General features: G+C 57.9%; 2 protein-coding genes across 8 annotated transcripts; both read left to right on the forward strand.

Annotated features, from left to right (window-relative positions):
• The first annotated feature begins 158 nt into the window (after positions 1-158).
• LOC118613791 (DNA dC->dU-editing enzyme APOBEC-3F-like) lies at positions 159-6,200 on the forward strand. Of its 7 annotated transcripts, XM_036237503.1 has the most exons (6): positions 159-177; positions 302-391; positions 513-1,779; positions 3,236-3,527; positions 3,944-4,059; positions 4,330-6,200. In XM_036237503.1, the coding sequence occupies exons 3-6, from the start codon at positions 1,630-1,632 to the stop codon at positions 4,342-4,344; spliced, it is 573 nt and encodes a 190-aa protein (XP_036093396.1). In that variant the 5' UTR covers positions 159-177; positions 302-391; positions 513-1,629; the 3' UTR covers positions 4,345-6,200. The 7 variants fall into 7 exon arrangements, 6 of the variants coding, with proteins under 6 accessions (XP_036093396.1, XP_036093395.1, XP_036093397.1 ...); XR_004955873.1 differs by lacking the exon at positions 159-177 and having other exon boundaries at positions 185-1,779; positions 4,330-4,917; positions 5,230-6,200; XM_036237502.1 differs by lacking the exon at positions 159-177 and having other exon boundaries at positions 185-391.
• Positions 6,201-6,325: 125 nt separating this feature from the next.
• On the forward strand, positions 6,326-13,586 carry LOC107502069 (DNA dC->dU-editing enzyme APOBEC-3A). Its single transcript, XM_036237507.1, has 6 exons — positions 6,326-6,459; positions 10,184-10,278; positions 10,809-10,953; positions 12,123-12,432; positions 12,863-12,978; positions 13,281-13,586. Exons 2-6 carry the CDS (start codon positions 10,250-10,252, stop codon positions 13,308-13,310), a joined length of 630 nt encoding a protein of 209 aa, XP_036093400.1. The 5' UTR covers positions 6,326-6,459; positions 10,184-10,249; the 3' UTR covers positions 13,311-13,586.
• Positions 13,587-18,054: the final 4,468 nt, after the last annotated feature.

The raw sequence follows: 18,054 nt of genomic DNA on the forward strand, positions 1-18,054 counted from the left end.
GGGGCCTCTGTCCTGTGCTCGTCATCAGGGCCAGGGCCATTCGCATCCCCATCTCCCGTCTCCCGGCCCTTTTCACTTTCGCTTTCCCTTTGCAGTGAGGGTGGGTCCTGCTGCCGAGAGGGGCCTGTCACCAGGAGGGGGAGCTGAGCCCAAAGGGAGGTCCAGAGAGGAGAGAAAGTGGGTGTGAGCCTGAGGAGACCCACACCCCAGGGCCCTCCCACCCCTGCCGCCAAAGCAGGAAGGGGGCGGAGCCCCAGCCAAAGAGGCTGAGCGGTCACTCAGAGGAGGGACTTTCCTACAGCTGGGCACTGTGAGAGGAAATGTACCTACAGGGCTGGAGAGAAGTGACAGAAGCCTGGAGAGAAGGCTACACCCGGAAGCCCTGGATCAGGTACCACTGCCCACTCTGTCCCCCTGGGGCCTCTCTCTGACCCCTGCGGAGCCTCTGTCCTCGGGCTGGGGCTGCGGCTCTCCGGCTGGCTTCTCTTCCTCTCTGGGCTCCTTCTCCCCAGGTCGCTCTGTCGGGGGACAGCCCGTTCTGGGGAGATCCCACTGTTGCTTCTGAAGGGCCCCCTCCGTGCCGTCACCCATCCTGCCGTCTTCCTGGTCCCCCTCTCAGCCCGCACGTCCATGGGGCTGGGCGTCCCCTGCGCACCTGTGAGGGCTGCCTGCTCTCCACCTGTCCTGAGCTCTGTGAACACTGAGATTGGGACTAAAGCCTGAGTGAAGCCGTTGGTGGATTTATTTAGAAACACTTTGATCAACTTTCTATGCCCTTGGCGCCACTATACACACAGCGTGAGACTAGCTGTCCGGGGCAAGGAGAGAAATCACCCGTTCCAAGCACGTCTCCCCTGCGAGCGGAAAGGAACTGCGGACGGTTCTCACATCCACGGCGTTCACGTCATCACGGCACCACCAGCCTGGGTCTGGGGCAAAGATGCCGTGGTCGGGAGAAATGCTCCAGTTCACAACTAAGTAGACGAGGCACCACGCCCGAGACAGCACACCGCACAGGGTCACCTACCGTGAGAGCGGCACGCGGCCGCGTCCAGACGGGGCACCGCGGCCGTCCCTCACCAGCCAGTGACCCGGGCAGGCCAATCCCCTCACCGCGCCCTGCTTGCCTCTCTATAAGATGGGCCGGGTCCCCGGGGACTGGGGGAGGAGTAGATGACTTCAGAGACACAGGGCCCCTGGACCCGTCGCCGGAGCCTGTGGATTTAGGTGTTAACTCGGTATCTAAAAATAATGCGCCAACTGAAAAGTCGGGCGTGAATTGAACGGAAATATTAAAAGCTACTACTTTGGAGCGGAGGGGGTTTTATTGCTCGCTTCTGTTTTTCTCACGCGTTGGGGCGCGGGGGCAGGAATCTGGGTGGCTCGGGTGTGTGCTGCGGGAAGGAGCGGAGCCTGGGCCCCCACAGGGAGGACGCTGGTCCCTGTGTCTCTGCAGCCCCTGCGCCCGCCTCTCCCCAGTCTTCCTGCCCAGGACGCGGCAGGAGATGCTCAGGGCCAAGGAGGGCAGGGGGAGGCACGTCGCCCAGGGGTGCAGGGCGCTGTGTTCGGGGGACACCAGATGGGAGAGACTCTGCATTTTCGGATTTCACTTTTCCCTCCAGCAACCCAATGCGGCGCTTGTATCACGACTATTTCTATTTACACTTCTACAACCGGCCCACCCCCAAAAAACGCTATGGCTGCTACATCTGCTACCAAGTGGAAGGAACGAGGAACCACTCACGTATGCCCTTGTTGAGGGGGGTGTTTGAAAACGAGGTACGGGCCCCACTAACTCTCCTCGAAGGCAGGAGCAGAGCTGGTTGAGGACCCAGAAAGGAACATAACATGAAAATACCGAGTGCTTCCTCCCCCTCCTTCGAATTCCAAAACCTGGACTTCGCGTACGGGCGTAAGGGCATCTACCTCCGCTTCCAGGTGAAGAGAGAGCAGCACAGCTCACCTGAGCCCTCGGACCACGGGGTCCTTAAAAACCAGATATGGCCCCCACTTTTGTCAAAGGCAGGAGCAGGATGAGGACGTCGAAAAGAATATAACATGCAAAATGCTGAGTGCTTCTTCCCACAACATCGTCCCGTGTCCCAGGCCCCAGATGTCCCTGCCTGGCCCTCCTGCGTCCTGACACAGGATGGCTTTTGATTTCTCCCACGAGGCCTCTTTTAGACGGTCTGCGGCCTCTCGTGTCCATGTCTGGTCTCCCGCTCAGCCCCTGGCAGTCGGGGAGGACAGAGCATCTTAGCAAGTCGGGGCCTCTTATGCACCAGCGCCTCATCTGGCCCTGGTAACTGCCCTGCGGGCCTGATGCTCCCCCAGACACACCCCTGACTGCTCCACGCCCAGGAAGTGTGATCCCCCGGGAGACAGCCCACACCCTGGTCCTGCCTGCCCCCCAGCTTGCTCTGAGGCCTCGGCCAGGCCTGCCCGCATGAGGACCGCAGCCTAGGCAGACTCCAGGTCGAACCCAGCACCCTGCGGCCCCTGCAGCGACCACTAAGGTCTCCTGCAAGCTGCGCCCCGCACGCCAGCCCTCCCTTCTCCATCCACACTGCACGCCTTCCAGAACCTGCCAGGGAGAGAGCGTTACGGGGCGGACGGGGCGCACTGCGCCACGACTGCTCCGTGGAGGCGCAATCGGGGTCACTTGCGCCCTTTAACCTTCTCAGGTACCCGGTGTTCAAAAGTTGAGAGAGGTGGACGAATTTACTGTTGATAACGTAACATATCTAAGATATTGTTTCAACATGTAACGAATAATAATCCATACGAGAGTTCTTCACGAGATAGTTCACATTCTTTTCTCATGCTAAGTCCTTGAGAGGACATGAGCATTTCTTACTCGCCACGTTTCAAGAGCGCGGTGGACACGCGTGGCCGGCGGCTCCCCGGTGAACCCGCCGCTCTGTGGCTTCCCCAGCAGACAGCACCCCGGGGACAAGCTGGACCCCAGAGGCCTGGCCCGGAGCAGGCACTCGGAATGCATGCAGCAGGAGCGACTGGGCGAACGAATGTCGGAATTAATAGATGAGTGGATGAGTGTGGCACGGAAGGCTGCATGAGAGCAGGGGGCGGAGAGCGAGTAAAGAAAAGAAAACGACCAGTCAGTAGCACGCCTCTGAGGCGATTGCTCCCTGGCGCCTCGCCCCCACCCCGCCCCAGCCCTGCCCCACGCCAGCTCCGCCAGCCCAGAGCCCCTTTCCTCCTCCATCTCTCCCAGTTCTATCCCAGTGAGAGGCGTCATGCAGAACTCTGCTTCCTCTCTTGGTTCGACACCGTGAAGACGTCCTTGAAGCTGTCCCCAGGCGAGAAATGCCGTGTCACCTGGTACACATCCTGGAGCCCCTTCTTCAAATGTGTGGACAAGGTGGTCGAGTTCCTGAGGAGCCACAGGAACGTAGAGCTGAGCATCTTCGCCGCCCGCCTCTACCATTCCAAACGTTGGGAATACCGGCAGGGGCTTCGCAAGCTGCTTGACGCAGGCGTCCAGCTGGCCATCATGTCCTCTTATGGTGAGAGCAGAGGGAGCTGGGGTAGGGGCAGGGCTGTGGGAGGGACTTGGAGCCGGTAGTGGGGACCTAGGCTGCCCCAGGGAGAGGGCGAGGAAGGAGAGCCTCTCTGCTGCCTGCAGAGGTGAGGCTGCACTCTGGGGAGGACTGGGGAGTCTACCTGGAGAGGGAGCTCAGGGGAGAGAGGCGAACGTGGGCAGTGGAGGGAGGTGGGTACTCATGCTAGAAGCCCTTGGTGGCTTCCAGAAAGGGGTGGAATTGGGCTGCCTCAGATTCCATTTGGAAACAAGTCTTTGAGAGAGGAAAGAGGAGGCTGGGAAATGCGGATGGTGAAAACGTGTCTGTTAAGACTGGCACCTCGTAGCCCGTCACCCATCCTCAGAGCTGGAGCTTGCCTTGACTCCCCTGTCCCATTGCAGACTTTGAGGACTGCGTGAACAACTTTGTGTCTCACAAGGGAAGAGCCTTCTGCCCCTGGGATGACCTGGATGAAAACAGCAAATATCTATCTAACATGCTGGAGGACATTCTCCAGGTGAGGGCTCCTAGCTCCCTGCTGCCCCCTGCCTCCTCCCCCCTCACCTCTTCTCCCTGGGCCTTTCCTTCCCTTCCTTCAGAGCCTCCTCTGCTCACCTGGTCCCTCCTGGGGCCACAGCTGCACCCCCCTTCCCCCCTCACAGGGCGTCTGTGCCTCCTCACCCCCGTGAGTCCCTCCCTCCTGCCTTGCCTTTGTCTCTGTCCCCGGACTCTTCCCTGTCCATCTTCCCAACCCCCTGCTACATTCATCTCCTTCTTCTCTATCCAGACTCAGGAAGAGTGACGGATGGACTTCAATCTCACTAAAGAAGGCAGAAGACCTCTGTGGAACAGCAGAGCAAAACACTTTTTCAAGGAAAGGGAATGTGCCGTTCACCAACACGTCCCGATTGATCAAAACACCCAGCAAAATGCAATGGGATGTAAGGGGTCGGGGGCGTGTCTTAGCTCTGAGTTTGAATCCCTCATCGTGCAGACCTGATCACTCTTTCTGGAAGGGTCCAGCTCATTCTAGAATCTTCCACCGGCTGTGAATGTTGTATATTAGGCCCGATGGGGATGGAGGGGATCCTGTTCCTGAGGATCCTCTGACCTCTTGTCCATGCTCTTCTCTCCGCCCGCCCCCCAAGGGGCACTGCACGGTGTCAGAGCCTCTTTGGAGGCTCCGCCTGGAGTATGTCCTCCCATCCCTGCTGCCAAATCAGGAAGCGGGTGACGCCTCAGCTGAGAAGCCTGGGCGGTCACTCAACAAGGGACTTTCCTACGGCCACGCACTGTGAGAGGAAATGCATCTCCAGCGCTGGAGAGAAGCGACAGAAGCCTGGTGAGTGGGCGACACCCCGAAGCCCTGGATCAGGTACCGCTGCCCACTCTGTCCCCCTGGGGCCTCTCTCTGACCCCTGTGGAGCCTCTGTCCTCGGGCTGGGGCTGCGGCGCTCCGGCTGGCTTCTCTTCCTCTCTGGGCTCCTTCTCCGCAGGTCGCTCTGTCGGGGGACAGTCCGTTCTGGGGAGACCCCCCCCTTTTATTTGAATGTCCCCCTCTATGCCATCACCCACCTTCACTCCATCTCTGGGCACCCCCCTTCCTCCTGGCAGAGCTCAAAACTCTACCGAGGGACTAGGCAGGACATGGACGCAGAGGGACATTTTGTCATTTGTGTTGATCCAGGCACACGAATCACGGTCCAGGGCGGCATCTCTAATAAAGTCGTCTTCAGGCCGTGGTCATGGAGACGGCTCATGCCAGGTCATCTTGGAGATGGAATCACAGAGGGCGGAGGAGAAACTGAAGGCTTCCCTTCCTGCTGGGTCTGGGGGACACAAAGCGGAATCGGGTTGGGGAGCTGGAGGGGAGCCATGACGGGAAGAGGAGGGAAGTGAGCAGGGAGGGGAGAGAACGGAGTGAGCAAGGAAGATCAGCCGCTCTGGGCAGGTGGAGAGAAGCCAAGGGGCCGGAGAGAGAGAAGCGAGGGAGGCCGGGTGTGAATCGGCTTGACCTGCTCTGACCTGTGACCGTGGGAAAAGAACAAAGGACTTCCTCTCAGGGCGATAGGGTGCCACGGAGTCATCCTCTGCTGAGAACCGGCTCCCTGGACACACCCAGATGCCCAGCTCCCTCTGATCAGAGCAGAGGATGATGTAACCTCCTAAACTGCCTTTCCCAGAAGAACCTCATCGTCGTTTTTTGGTTTTGATTTCTGCACTGTGACAGCAGGCCCACTGTCACGTTTCCGGGCAGCCCGTGCTCTGTGTCTGGGTGGGGCTTGGCTGGGTTGTTTGCCCAAGAACCGCTGTGTGCGAGGCCCATTTTTTGTCATATTTGTGTCTCCTAAAGTCCTGGGGGACACCCTGAGGAGGAGTTGGCTGTCCTAATCCACCCCCAGGAGTCACGGCCTGGAGATGGATGGAAGATGTGCAGCCACACCACACCCCGGTGGCTGTGACGGACACAAGCCGGTGACCCTCCTTCTCTTTTCCCCACTGCGCACCCCGTTCTCCCTGCTCAGAGCCCTCCTGCTCCAGCCCCGGCCACCAGTGTCGGGCACGGGCCTCTGCCGCGGCTGGGTTTGAATCTTGACTCTGCCACATGCTAGTGAGGTGACCCTCAGCACACAATAAATACGCGACGATTGACTCATATCACGGCTGTTATTCACTTTGCGAACGTCCATCTGCTCCGGAGAGACACAGAGAGTCAGGGAGAGGAAGACCCGTAGCTGCATCCGACATACCCTGTTTCCTTCGCTCCCAAGATGGGCCCAAACCCCCCGGGCACCCCGGGGCCCACCTAGGTCGTTGCAGGCAAGTGACTAGAGGCTGTTTCTGTTCCTCAGGCTCTGACAACCTTGAAGTTGCTCCGGAAAGCTGTGGCTGTCACCTGTGCCTGAGTTCTGGACCAGTGAGTGTGTGGCTCTGTTCTCAGAGGGACCGTCCTCCCGGGGGGTGAGGGGAAGTCCTCGGGGCAGGGACTCCTGGATCCTCTAGCGCCGTCTCTGCTCCCGCTCCTGTGCTCACAGTAGGTGGTCATGTTGCACATACAACAACTTGCAGAGAGTTGGAGTGCTGGAGGGGTGGGGGTGGGGGGCAGGAGTCTGCCGTCCTCAGGCTCCCGGCTCCTCACGCCAGCTGAAGCGTCCTCGGCCTCACTCGCTCAGGGGTCGTGTCCTCTCACAGGCTCCCGTTTCTCTTTTACCAGGGCGGCTCCTGCCGCACAGGACATTTTATCTTTTGAGATCAGAGGTGCTGTCAGGACTCAGGCCCCACCCCTGTCCCCGAGGCACCTCTCTGCACTTGTCCACTCCCGCCGCCGTCCTGGGGCTCTCGGGTGGCCGCCCGCCTCCAGGCTCTGGGTCTCCTCGCAGGGAAAAAGGAAGAGGACGGGCAAAGCCCAGACCTTCCAGACTTTACACCTGTCGATGATCAGTGTAGGTGTCTGCGGTGAGGGCGACTGGGGAGAAACGCACAGATTTACAGTGTCCATGTGGCTTCACTGCGGCCCCGTGTCCTCCCCTGTCTCTGAGGCCCTCTCGCCCCTGCGTCCGGGCGTCCCCTGCCCTGGCCCCACCCTCTCCTCTCTCCAGGCCCTTCTCTCTGCGTCTGGTCCTGCCCCCTCTGCCTGGTCCTTCCCGCCGCCTCCCCACCTGTGGACCCACCCGGAGGCCCTCTCACTTTCTGGGGGTTGGGGGGGGGATCCTTCCACAGCCCCTCCTGCCTCCCCTGCGTCTAAGCAGCTGTGTCAGTCTTTCCTGTGACAAGTCTCTGCATAGGTTCTTTAGGGTCAGAAGGACATGAACTTGACCCTGAGCCCAGCCTCCTCCACGCTCAGGGACCTTGGACCTGACTTTACCTCCTGATCTCAGGCTCCTCCCCTGAATCTCGGGGGCACCGACAATGACCAATCATGGGGCTGCAGTGACAGTTAAATGACACTGTGAAAACCAAGTGCTTCAGACAATGTGTGAGAGAGTTATTCCTTCACAAATGATAATTTTTCTTCAAAAAAGAGGAAAAATCCCTGTTCAAGAAATCACTCAGTCTATGAGTGATCCACCAGTACTCAAACGTGCTGTCCAAGCCAGCACCGGTGGGGGGCTGAGCGCACAGAAGGTGCTCAGCGCTGCCCAGGCCCTGCAGACCTCGGCTAAGACCCCAGACAGGGCCCGTTCCTGGGGAAGGAAGGGGCGTCCAGGGCCAGACCAGACAGAGGGGCAGAGGAGAGGCGCAGCCACCAGGAGGCAAAGCTCCCCGACCCCAGCCCCAGAGGGAAGAGAGCTCAGCCGGGAAGCAGGAGGCCCGGGGAGCAGGCGGAGCGCATTGCCTGGGTGGCAGAGGGGTCAGGGCCGTGGCTGCAGCTTCGTGTCTGTCCCCAGGACCTCAGGTGTCATACACATGACAAAGACCTGGCTTGGCACACAACGATGTCTGGGCCACAGCCCAGGAACAGCCCTGGCACACCAGACACACCCACACATGTACACACACACACACACACAGTGACATGACGAGAAGGAACCTCAAAGGTTCTCCTGAGCCCTATCTCAGTCACTCAGGAAACCAGAGGATGTCGTCACCTCCCAAGGTGGGTTTGTGATAAAAAAAAAAAAAAGTCATCATCGTCTACTCCGCTGGTTTCAATTTCTGGGCTCTGACAGGAGCCCCACCTCGATTCCTGAAAACAAAACATGGAAAACCCGCAAGATATAGTCACTCTAGGCAGAGGGAATTGCCTGGGTAGAAGACAGGTGGTCTCATTGGGAGAAAGGTCCCCACACGCTGTGCTGTCAGAGGGCAGGCTCACCTGACCCAAACTCTCAATGACCTCAGCTCCTGAGGTCTCCAACCCCACAGACCCTCGTCCATGACATGGGACCTGAGATCCAGGATCTCAGGATGTGACACAATCTGGGGTCGATGCCTGACCCTGGGCTGGCTGTGGGCGCCAGGGCGGCAGGGAAGGCAGAGCTGGGACCTCACACGGAGCAGCCTGGCCCAGACTCGTCACGTACAGACCACGCATTCCAGTGCCGGAGGAACGAGGACAGAGTGGACCCTGCACCCTCCGTAGGGTCCGTGGGTTGAGTCTATCTGCGTAACCCCAGTCTGGGGTCCCTCAGGTACCCCGCTCTGCCCCCCGTTTCCCCGACGGGAGAGTGGGACAAATCCCGGCCCAGTCTGCACCTGCTCAGGGGGCCGGTCTCCCCATACGCACCCTCCCTCGCTCACGGGCACCTAGGTCCTTCGCCCCTCGGCCCTTGCACACCTCGGTGGAAAACTCCAGCAGACGCAGGAGTCATTTCACATGTTCGCTCAGCGTTCCAGAGGCGGGCGTCGGGGAGGGGCCGCCAGTCCCCAGGAAGGACAGGCCTTCTTTCCTTCCTTCTTCCTACCTCATGGCCTGAGGTGAGCTGAATGCTTGCAACCGGTCACGTCGGTGCTGTCCAGGGGGACTTTGGACCAGAGTTCATCACTAGATGCTGCCTAGGCCTGTGTTGTCTGCATCGCACGGGGGCAGCCAGGGGCAGCGGGGATAGGAAGGTCCCAGGGTGACTGGCCGGGCTCGGGATGAGAAGACGGGGAACAGAAGCGGGTTCGTAGCCCCAAGGCACAGGGGCTTGTGCAGCAGGACCCCACACATTTGGGGTCCCAGGCTGCCACCAAGACAGGGCTCATGCCCAGGAGACCCTCCCTCTGAAGGGGAGGGGAGGAGTTGGAGGAGCCCTGAGGAGCACTCTGTGTGTTGAGTGACTGGAGGGGACTTTGGGGGTACGGGAGGGGAGCTTGGCCTGGATCACGATGCCATTCTCCCTCCCCGGAAGGCAAGTCCTGGGGACAGTGTTGGGGAAATGCTCAGGGTCCCCAGGCCTGGCGTCTGCGACCTGGTCCTTGTAGATGCGCCGTCTCAGCTCAGGAGGACCGGCAACTCCCGGGGGTGGCGGGCGTGTTGGTGTGGAGCCTGTGACCTGGGAAGTACGGCCACCAGTGGGACACACGCAGCACGTCCCAGGTGAGTTCTCACTCGAAAAGCACTGAGGCCACCAGCCAGGGACTGTTCTCGGTCCGGGGGGACCAAGGTCAAGAGGACAGGGGTGGTGGGAGGGGCGCAGTGCAGAGCCAGGGGACGGACGGTCTCTGTTGGTGCTGTGGAGGGGCCCGCGGAGAGGAGGGGACGCTCGGCACAGGTCTGTCCCCTCCCGGCCCTTCCTAGTCCGGGATGAAGGTCATGTGCTGCCTCTCAGAGCAGAATCTCCCCCCTGGCTCACAGCCCACGGTCCCTCCATCCAGCAGGCCCCAGGGAGCCTGGACCGGGTCTCTGTGTCTCGCGCCCGGGCCTCCTCAGGTGTGAACAGTGCCTCTCTGCTGCCCTCTCGCCTCCCGTCTGGCTGTGCCGCGCTGCCCAGACTGACCCTCGCCTCCCAAGGCTTCACTTGCCTATGGTCAGTCCTTGTGGCATCCAGGTAGGGCCTTCGTCAAAAGAGAGAAATCAAAACTGAAGTTGTCCCCGAGGGCATCGGGATGACACATTTGGACAGAGAAGTTCCTGTTTGTGTTACACCTATGTGGGTGACACAGAGGCCCGAGGTCATGAAGGGGATGGGTCTAGATGCCAACTCAGCCACTTCCAGGCTCTCGACGGTATATAAGGAGCTCTGACCAGGAGGAGAAGCAGAGGACGGCGAAGGGACTGAGACATGGCGGCCAACTCAGCCCCGGAGGCCAGGTATCACCCGGCCCCTGCAACACCCCAACTCCTGACCCCAACTCCAGGTTCCCTGATGGGGACTCACCTACCTCAGAGGCTGCTCTGCTTGCCCCTCCCTCCTGATGGCCCTTCTCTGTCAGTCTAGGACCTCTCTGCTGATGGGCACTCCGCCCATCACAGGAGGAAAGGGTGCCAAGTGCTCATACCGAGCAGGGCCGTGGGCCAGCGGGACACACGTGGGGTGGCGATGCCAGGAGCGGTGACCAGCCTACTCCAGGCGGAGCCTCCACAGAGGCTCTGACCCCGCGCACAGCCCCTGGGGGCGGACCCTGACGAGAGGACTTGAGCTGGCTTCCCCAGGAGCCTCGGGAGGGGTCGGAGGAAAGGGCAGGTGTTTCTAGCAAATCGAGTGGGCATCCATACTCTGTGGGTCTCGCTGGGATGTGGGTGCGTGGGGAACTAAGGGTGAAAGGGAAGAGGTTTGGGGTGGAGGAGGGGAGCACGTGGACGTGCTCCATGTCTCTGGGCTCCCCCGCCTGTTTCCACAGACCCCTGATGGATATAGGAACCTTTCTTAATAACTTCAGTCATCTGGTTTACCCCCGCAAGACCTACCTGTGCCATGAGGTAGAATACCGGGAGGGGGACTTCTGGATCCCAGTGGATGAGTTTAAGGGCTTCCTGCACAGCCAGGTGACTGACCAGAGCAGGCAGGACGTCCCGACCTGGAACGTTCAGGGAGAAGGTTCAGTGCACACGGGGCGGTCCTCCAAACCCATCACTATTGGTCTCCCCAGCTGCTGTGGCTCTGTCTGGAGTCAGGTGGGGACAGCTTCTGCTGTGATTGGTGGCTTTGGGGCACACATCGGACCAGTCACATGGTCACAGGAAATGTCCAGAGAGCCCAAAGTCTCCTTGTCTGTCGTTCGAGTTACTCTTGACAATGCTGGCCAAGGTGCTGGTCACACAAAAGCATTGCCTGCTATGCTATGCACAGGGGCACCCTGCAGAAACACACCTTCCTGTACACACCTGCCATGGGCTCTGCACTAGCACACTTGGCCTGATTGGTTCCTCGTCCCTGGGTCTCTGCTTGCAAATCCTTTCTTCTGCAGGTTGAGAAAACCACTATGATCCTATGAGCTGCACATGACATTCATCTAATTTCCCAGACACCCTACCCTTGGCACTCATCACCCCATTTCTCTGGGCAGAGTGAGACCTTTAAGCAAAGTGTCTCGCCTGGGCTCAGCACAGGGTGAGGCCCAGAGCAGAAGCCTGCAGAGCTGTTGGTGCACAGGTGGGCGTGAGGACAGGGGAGTATGTGGTGACTGGGGTAAACCCGCTGGGAGAAGCACCCACTTCTGTGGCATCAGGCTCAGGACCCTGGACCTCACCTGGCCTTCTCCCTCCGTCCTCAGCCCTTCCCCTCCTCCCTGCAGGGCCAGACTAGGTGAGGCTCCTGCAGGCATAGACCTCGGGTGCTAACTGGGAGGAGCTACACACTCTCGGGAATCAAGATGCACTGTATTTAATGCAACAGTTTAAAAATTAAAATCAATGGGAATTCCACAATGAAGGAAATATCAATAACATAAATGAGGACTGATCAGTTACAGAGCCACGAGGAGCCATCATTTGCTGATGTTGATTAAACAGTCACCTCTGCTGATCTGGCCCTTGGTAAAATGCTGACACTGTTCGTCGTGAGGTTCGTCTCACACTCGATCACGTCAGTCCTGCATTGAAACATCAGTCGTTGTGATGCAGAGCTGTGTCTCCCCTTCTGTTTTGTGCCTGAGGCCTGCGCCCCGCCTGCCTCACCCTGGTCCCACCTTCCCGCTGGTCACAGCCAGTGACAGAGCACTCTTCTCCCTCTTCTGTGCCCGGGTGCTGACATGGGCTGGGAACAATGCCATGCAGAGCCGATCTTCCTAGAGCGCATGGCTTCTTGGAAGCTGGACAAGGGGCTGCGCTACAGGGTCACCTGTTACATCTCCTATACCCCCTGCGCAGCCTGTGCCTATAAGCTGGTTGCATTCCTGAGAGAGAACACACACGTGGACCTGCGCATCTTCGCTGCCCGTATCTATGACCGATTCCTGGGCTATGAAGCTGGGCTGCGCGCACTGAGGGCGGCTGGGGCCGAAGTCGCCATGATGACCTTCAACGGTGAGCACGGGATTCACGGGAGTTGGGATGGGCAGGTGAGGCCTTGGAAAGTTGCTGGAAAGAGGCGGGCAGGATGAGAATCCCTGGAGGAGAAGCCTGGTAGCTGCCTGCAGAAGTGGCGCTGGGCTCTGGCGAGGACTGGGGAGCGCACAGGAGGACAGCGCAGGGGACAGAGGGGTGCTGGGAGCGGGGGAGGGGTGCAGACTTTCACGAAGGACTTAGGGGCGTCCAGGAAGCCTGTGATGGGGCTGCCTCACATTGCAGGTGGAAGAAATAGTGGCGTGATAAGCGAGGGCCCAGGGAAGAAGAGAGAAGGGAGGCAGTGACTTTATGCTGGGGAAGCTTGTCCCTAAGAGGCAGACACTCTGTGGCCGCTCCCCTCCCCCCAGGGCTGGAGTCACCCTTACCCCGCCCCCTCCTGCCCTTTCAGAGTTTGAGCACTGCTGGGAAAGTTTTGTGGATCACCAGGGAATATTCTTCCCACCCTGGGATGACCTGGATGCACAGAGTGAACGACTATCTTGGAGGCTGGAGGGCATTCTCCAGGTGAGGGCTCCGCCTCTCTGCTGCCCCCTGCGTCCTCCCCACTCACCTCTTCTCCCTGGGCCTTTCCTTCCCTTCCTTCAGTGGCTCCTTTGCTCACCTGCTCCCTCCAGGGGGGCCCCCGCTGCACCCCCCTTCCCCCCTCACAGGGCGTCTGTGCTTCCTCACCTCCGTGAGTCCCTCCCTCCTGCCTTGCCTTTGTCTCTGCCCCCAGAATCTCCCCTGTTCATCTTTCCAACTCCCTGCTCCGTTCCTCTTCTTCCATAAATTGGAAGACTGAAGGATGGACTTCAATCTCCCTATAGAAGCCTGGAGAGTCCTGTGGAACACAATAAAACATTTCTTCAAGAAATGGAAACTCGCATCCTCCACCATCTCCAGTTGATGCAAAGAAACCAACAAACAGCAATGAGCTATAAGAAATTATGAATTTAAAAATCCTGATAGATTTATTGTGTATTTACATCTGTTATTCCAAATGTCTATCAGTAAGAATCTATTCAATACTATCAGAATAATTTTGATTTTTAGAGACTCAATTATGTATTTTAATTGTTTTAAATCAAAACCAATAAAAAGAAATGTAAAATGATTCCCAAACACTTTTCCTCTATAAGTGTATCACGAAGTCCAAAGAGTTCAATAACCACTTTTGAACGTACCAATGCCTTTGTCTTTTGGAGGCAGCTTCATGTGGGCAGTTAGTGCTCATAGCGATTGTCACTGGTCAAGGAAAAACCAGCTAATGCATAGAGAAGGAGAATCTGCACTTGACAACTCAAGGTCTTGCTTCCAGATGTATAAGTGTCATTGCCTAAGTGTCACTGCGCCAGCCACATTGCGTAAGTGACGTTGCAGCACTGTGTAAGGGAGGGTAATGTCTGCCTGCTTCTGCAGAGACGAGTCGTTGCCACCGATAGATTCAAACTGTGGACATAAAGGGTGTTCAACGCAGCAGAATATTCGTTGTCCTAAACGTAAAATGAGCCTCAGAGGAGAGGATCTGGGAGGTGGGGACTGGGGAGGAGTCCAGGAGACTTTGAGTCTTCACGCTACAAGCTGGGAGCCAGGGAGCCTGGCGGACACGAGGAGACATAGAGTCTAAACGGAGGAGGGGAGGGCTTGAGGGTCCAACACAGTGAGAGCACCTGGGCGGCACGGCGGTGTGCGGGGAAGACGACGTGGGGTGAATGCTCACCGGTAACGGTGGTGCCGAAGGGGCTGGGTCAGGACGTGGAGGTACAGCGCATGCTGTCCCCGGGGGGAATGGCCGTGGGAAGCCGTCGGAGCAGTGTTCGGCAGGCCCGAGGCTGGCGAGGACGTGGGGCTGGCGAGGCTGGCGAGGACGAAGACGCCTCCTTGGCTTCGGTTTTTGATATTTTTTGTTGTCCTTTTGTCATTTCGATTTATAATGGTGTATACCCTCACATGAACACCTTCTAATTCCATTGACTATAGGGAAAAAACCCTTAGGAAGTGCTTTGTCATCAATTTAATACGAAACTAAAACCATATGTAAATTTGATAGAAATCCATAGAAACACGCAATGGCTGCTTTTGCTTTTTTTTTTTTTTTAACCTGAAAAAACAAAGTTTTAGGGGGAAATCATAAAAGAAGGCGTTAGACAGCACGTGATGGAGGGCGATACAGCCAAATATCTCCTGGGCCTGGTGTGTCTGAACCCTGCCTGGCCCCGCGGCAGGTGCTCGGGGCAGGCAGCCTGAGCGTGGACCGCGGCCTGTGACCGGGATCCTGCCCCCGTGTGGAGGGCGCGGAAGTTACAGGCTCTCTGGTTAGGGAACTACAGCTTTTCAGGAAGGAAGTCAACCTGTCCTTCAATTTCACAGTCAGAACCTTGCAATATTTACAGTCTACACTACTCTCATTCAAAGCATAAATATACCACGAAAATGAGTTTACACTGTGGAATTACATATTCAGTACAGAAAATATATTTTTTCAACACCAAGTTCTCATTTCCACCAACTTAAAAATGGACACGGGACAGCCACACGACCCTGCCCCGCCTCCTGTGGGGTAGAAGAGTCAGCAACATCATTCACAACAGACTTTCAGTTCAGAAGCCTTAGAACGTTCTTGTGCTTCTTCTGCCTGATTTATTTATTTTTTCCTTTCCGATATTTTTACACCAAGGATGACAGAGCGTAGCTGTCACAGACAGGGGCTGTGGGCACAGACTTCCTGGGTTCAGCTCCTGGCTCCTCCGCCTTCTCCTACCTGTGTAGCCCCAGCTGACCGACTCACCCCCTCTGTGCCTCAGCACTGAGCTCAGACGGCGAAGGATGAAACTAACAAACACAGGGCTGACTTCAGGCCAAAAGAGCGTGACCTGTCCTGCGCGGGAAACCACCCCTGCCCCCAGGCCGGGGTCTTGCTTTCCCCTCCATAGCGCACCACAACTATTTCCCCAAGCTGTAAAAGCACATCATAAGTGAATTCGTAACATTCGCATACGGAAACGAATGCATCCACATTCAAAAGGCTGCTAATGGGGGTTCTGGCCGTGGAAATCCCCTGATCACTCAATCAGCCAACCCCCTAATGAAACGCCGTGAGGTAGTTTCCAAATTTTGGGGTGGCATCGATGAAACTGCGACTCTGAATTTTGTCAATCCTCTGGCATTTTGGACAGATGGTTCCAGATACTTTTGTAAGAACAGGATATCAACGCTTTGGGGACACACGGACAAACCTCCTTATGAAAACCTTCTTGGAGTTTCTCCCCTGGCGGGAGAGTGTGAGGGGCTGTGGGACACGCCACCTCCCGGGTTCTCTGCATCTTGGTGTGTCTCTGGTCAGGTGAGAACAGGAGCCACCACGGGCTGGAGTCCTGCCCCGAACCCCGTCTTGGCCACTGTTCCAGAACAACGTTCCAGGGTGACTGCGGCTGGTGCGCTGGACGAAGGCTCCACCCAGTGGACATGGGGACAGAACATCCTGGCCGGTGACTGGGAGGGCTGGGGGCCATCGTCCCACATAGGAGGGCTCAGTGCTGAGTCACAGAGAGGGTTAGCCAGTCAGCCGGGGTTACACAGGTAGGTCTCTTTCTAGCAGAGAAAGAAATGAGATGTGGCCAACTGCACCAACTCAAATTCAGGGCAGAGAGCCTGGAGGTCACCATCAAGGGAAATAAAAGGTTCTCTGGCTGGTCTCCAGTGGCTGGTGACTCAAACACAACCCAGCCCCTGCGAGGACCCCGGCAGAGCTTCTGTGCCTTGCTGTCCGCCCTAGTCTGGACTCCAGACGCCTGATACCTCCAGAGGTCTTCAGCTTTCAGTATGAAAACCTGGGATGGGATGAAGGGTGGCACAGGGCTGTCCTACACCACTGTCTGGGGCGGCTGGGCAGTGACGCCCGTCTTGCTGGACGTGGATGACCTTCAGAGCAGGGACAGGCACAGACGGGCCCGAGCAGCAGGGCCGAGAAGCTCTCGGTAGGATGGTCCTCACCGCGCACCTTTTCCTGCATTAATTTAGACCAAGGATGCTGGCAGCCTGCAGCTGGGAAGCTCAGACTTGGGGGCGGGGAGGGTGCGCCCCTCGGTTGGGGAATAAGTCCGGACTGCTGAGCTCACAGGGACATATAGGAGGGGTCTGTGGGATGGAGAGGGCGGGGTGACAAAGGGTCCAGACCGTCATGTCCTTGATGTCAGGATCGTACCTGGCCCACCCTGCAGCCCAGGTTCCTGACCACTGGTGACCCACAGGTGGGTGGTCAGCGGGTCATCGTTAAACGGACGAGGGAACCAATGAATGACCCAACCAGCCTTGCCTTCTCTGTGGGGAAGGACGGGGTCCCAGAAGGCTGAGCCAGACCTCGCAGGGCCACGCACCCCACTGCTCCCCACTTCCCTTCTCCTCCTCCCCGGGCATTCTCCCCACGTGGAGTGTGCTTCACACTTCCTGGAATGTTCTGGATATACCGCTGTGCACAAGTGCCGCCCGGGCCCATGGGACATTCCCTGGAGCCCAGCTCTGCATGTGACCACCTTGCTGGCTGAGCACGGCGACCCCGCCCGAGGACTTTGTGCCCTGACGCATCTCCAGAGACCTCCCAGGAGACCTGAGTGAGCCGAGACCCTGCCCAGAGCCGGCATCTCCGAGGACCAAAGCTTCCAGGTCCGCCGCCTGGAGGGGACTCTCCCCTGACAGTCCTTGGGGAGTGAGGAGCAGACCCTGGGTGAGAACTGTGACCGTGGGGACAGATTCCGAGTCGACGTGGGAGGACATTTGGGGTAAGGGCGAGGCTAGGCAGGGGATCACACATGGCGGGGCAGCCTCTGCTCCTGCTTGGAATCCGACTGTCTCCTCTTCCACCGCAGCAGAGTTTGCGAAATGCCAGGAGGACTTCGTGGACCCCCCGGGGAGGGCCTTTGAGCCCTGGCCTCACGGATGCTTAAAGGTGCCCTGCTCTGAGCCGCCACAGGCTCCTCTGGTTCCTGCTTCAGCCATCATGGGGCTTCCTGACGTGTGTGGGAGACTTCCGCTCTGCAGTCACCCCCATTCTCCGGTGCTCCTGCAGCCTCCCTGCCCCCTCCCCACGCTCTTCTCAGCCTCCCTGTCTGCTCCGCCCCCAGTCCCTTCGCCCTCCCCCCACCCTCCCTGCTCCCCTCCTTCACCTTTCTCTCTCCAGGCCCCCTGGCTTTGCTCCATCTCCCCAGAGCCTTTCATCTTCCTCCTCCATCCTATTCCGAAATTAAGTATCAGATGTCTATGTCACATCATATACATAGTCGGTAAGACCGATACTTGTGGAAACATTAGAAATGATAGCATCTCTATATGAGGAGAGTGAGAATTTAGCCAAGCATTAAGCGTTTGAAACTTATGTAACTAGCGACGAATCACAATGCAGAATATCTAAAAATTCTTATAAAGCATGAGGGAAAGACAAACTGCCTCGCAGAAAAAGGTGCAAAAGATTCGGCCAACAGTTCTACAGCAGAGGAGGACGGGAGGCACAGAGAATATAAAACGACACTCTGTCTCTGGAAATCAGGAAACTGTGAAGCCGAAGCTCCGTGGGAGACCCTCACGCCCATGGTGGGGAGCGTGCCA

The sequence above is a fragment of the Rousettus aegyptiacus genome, unplaced genomic scaffold, assembly GCF_014176215.1.
Source record: "Rousettus aegyptiacus isolate mRouAeg1 unplaced genomic scaffold, mRouAeg1.p scaffold_m13_p_2, whole genome shotgun sequence".
Taxonomy (NCBI): Eukaryota; Metazoa; Chordata; class Mammalia; order Chiroptera; family Pteropodidae; genus Rousettus; species Rousettus aegyptiacus.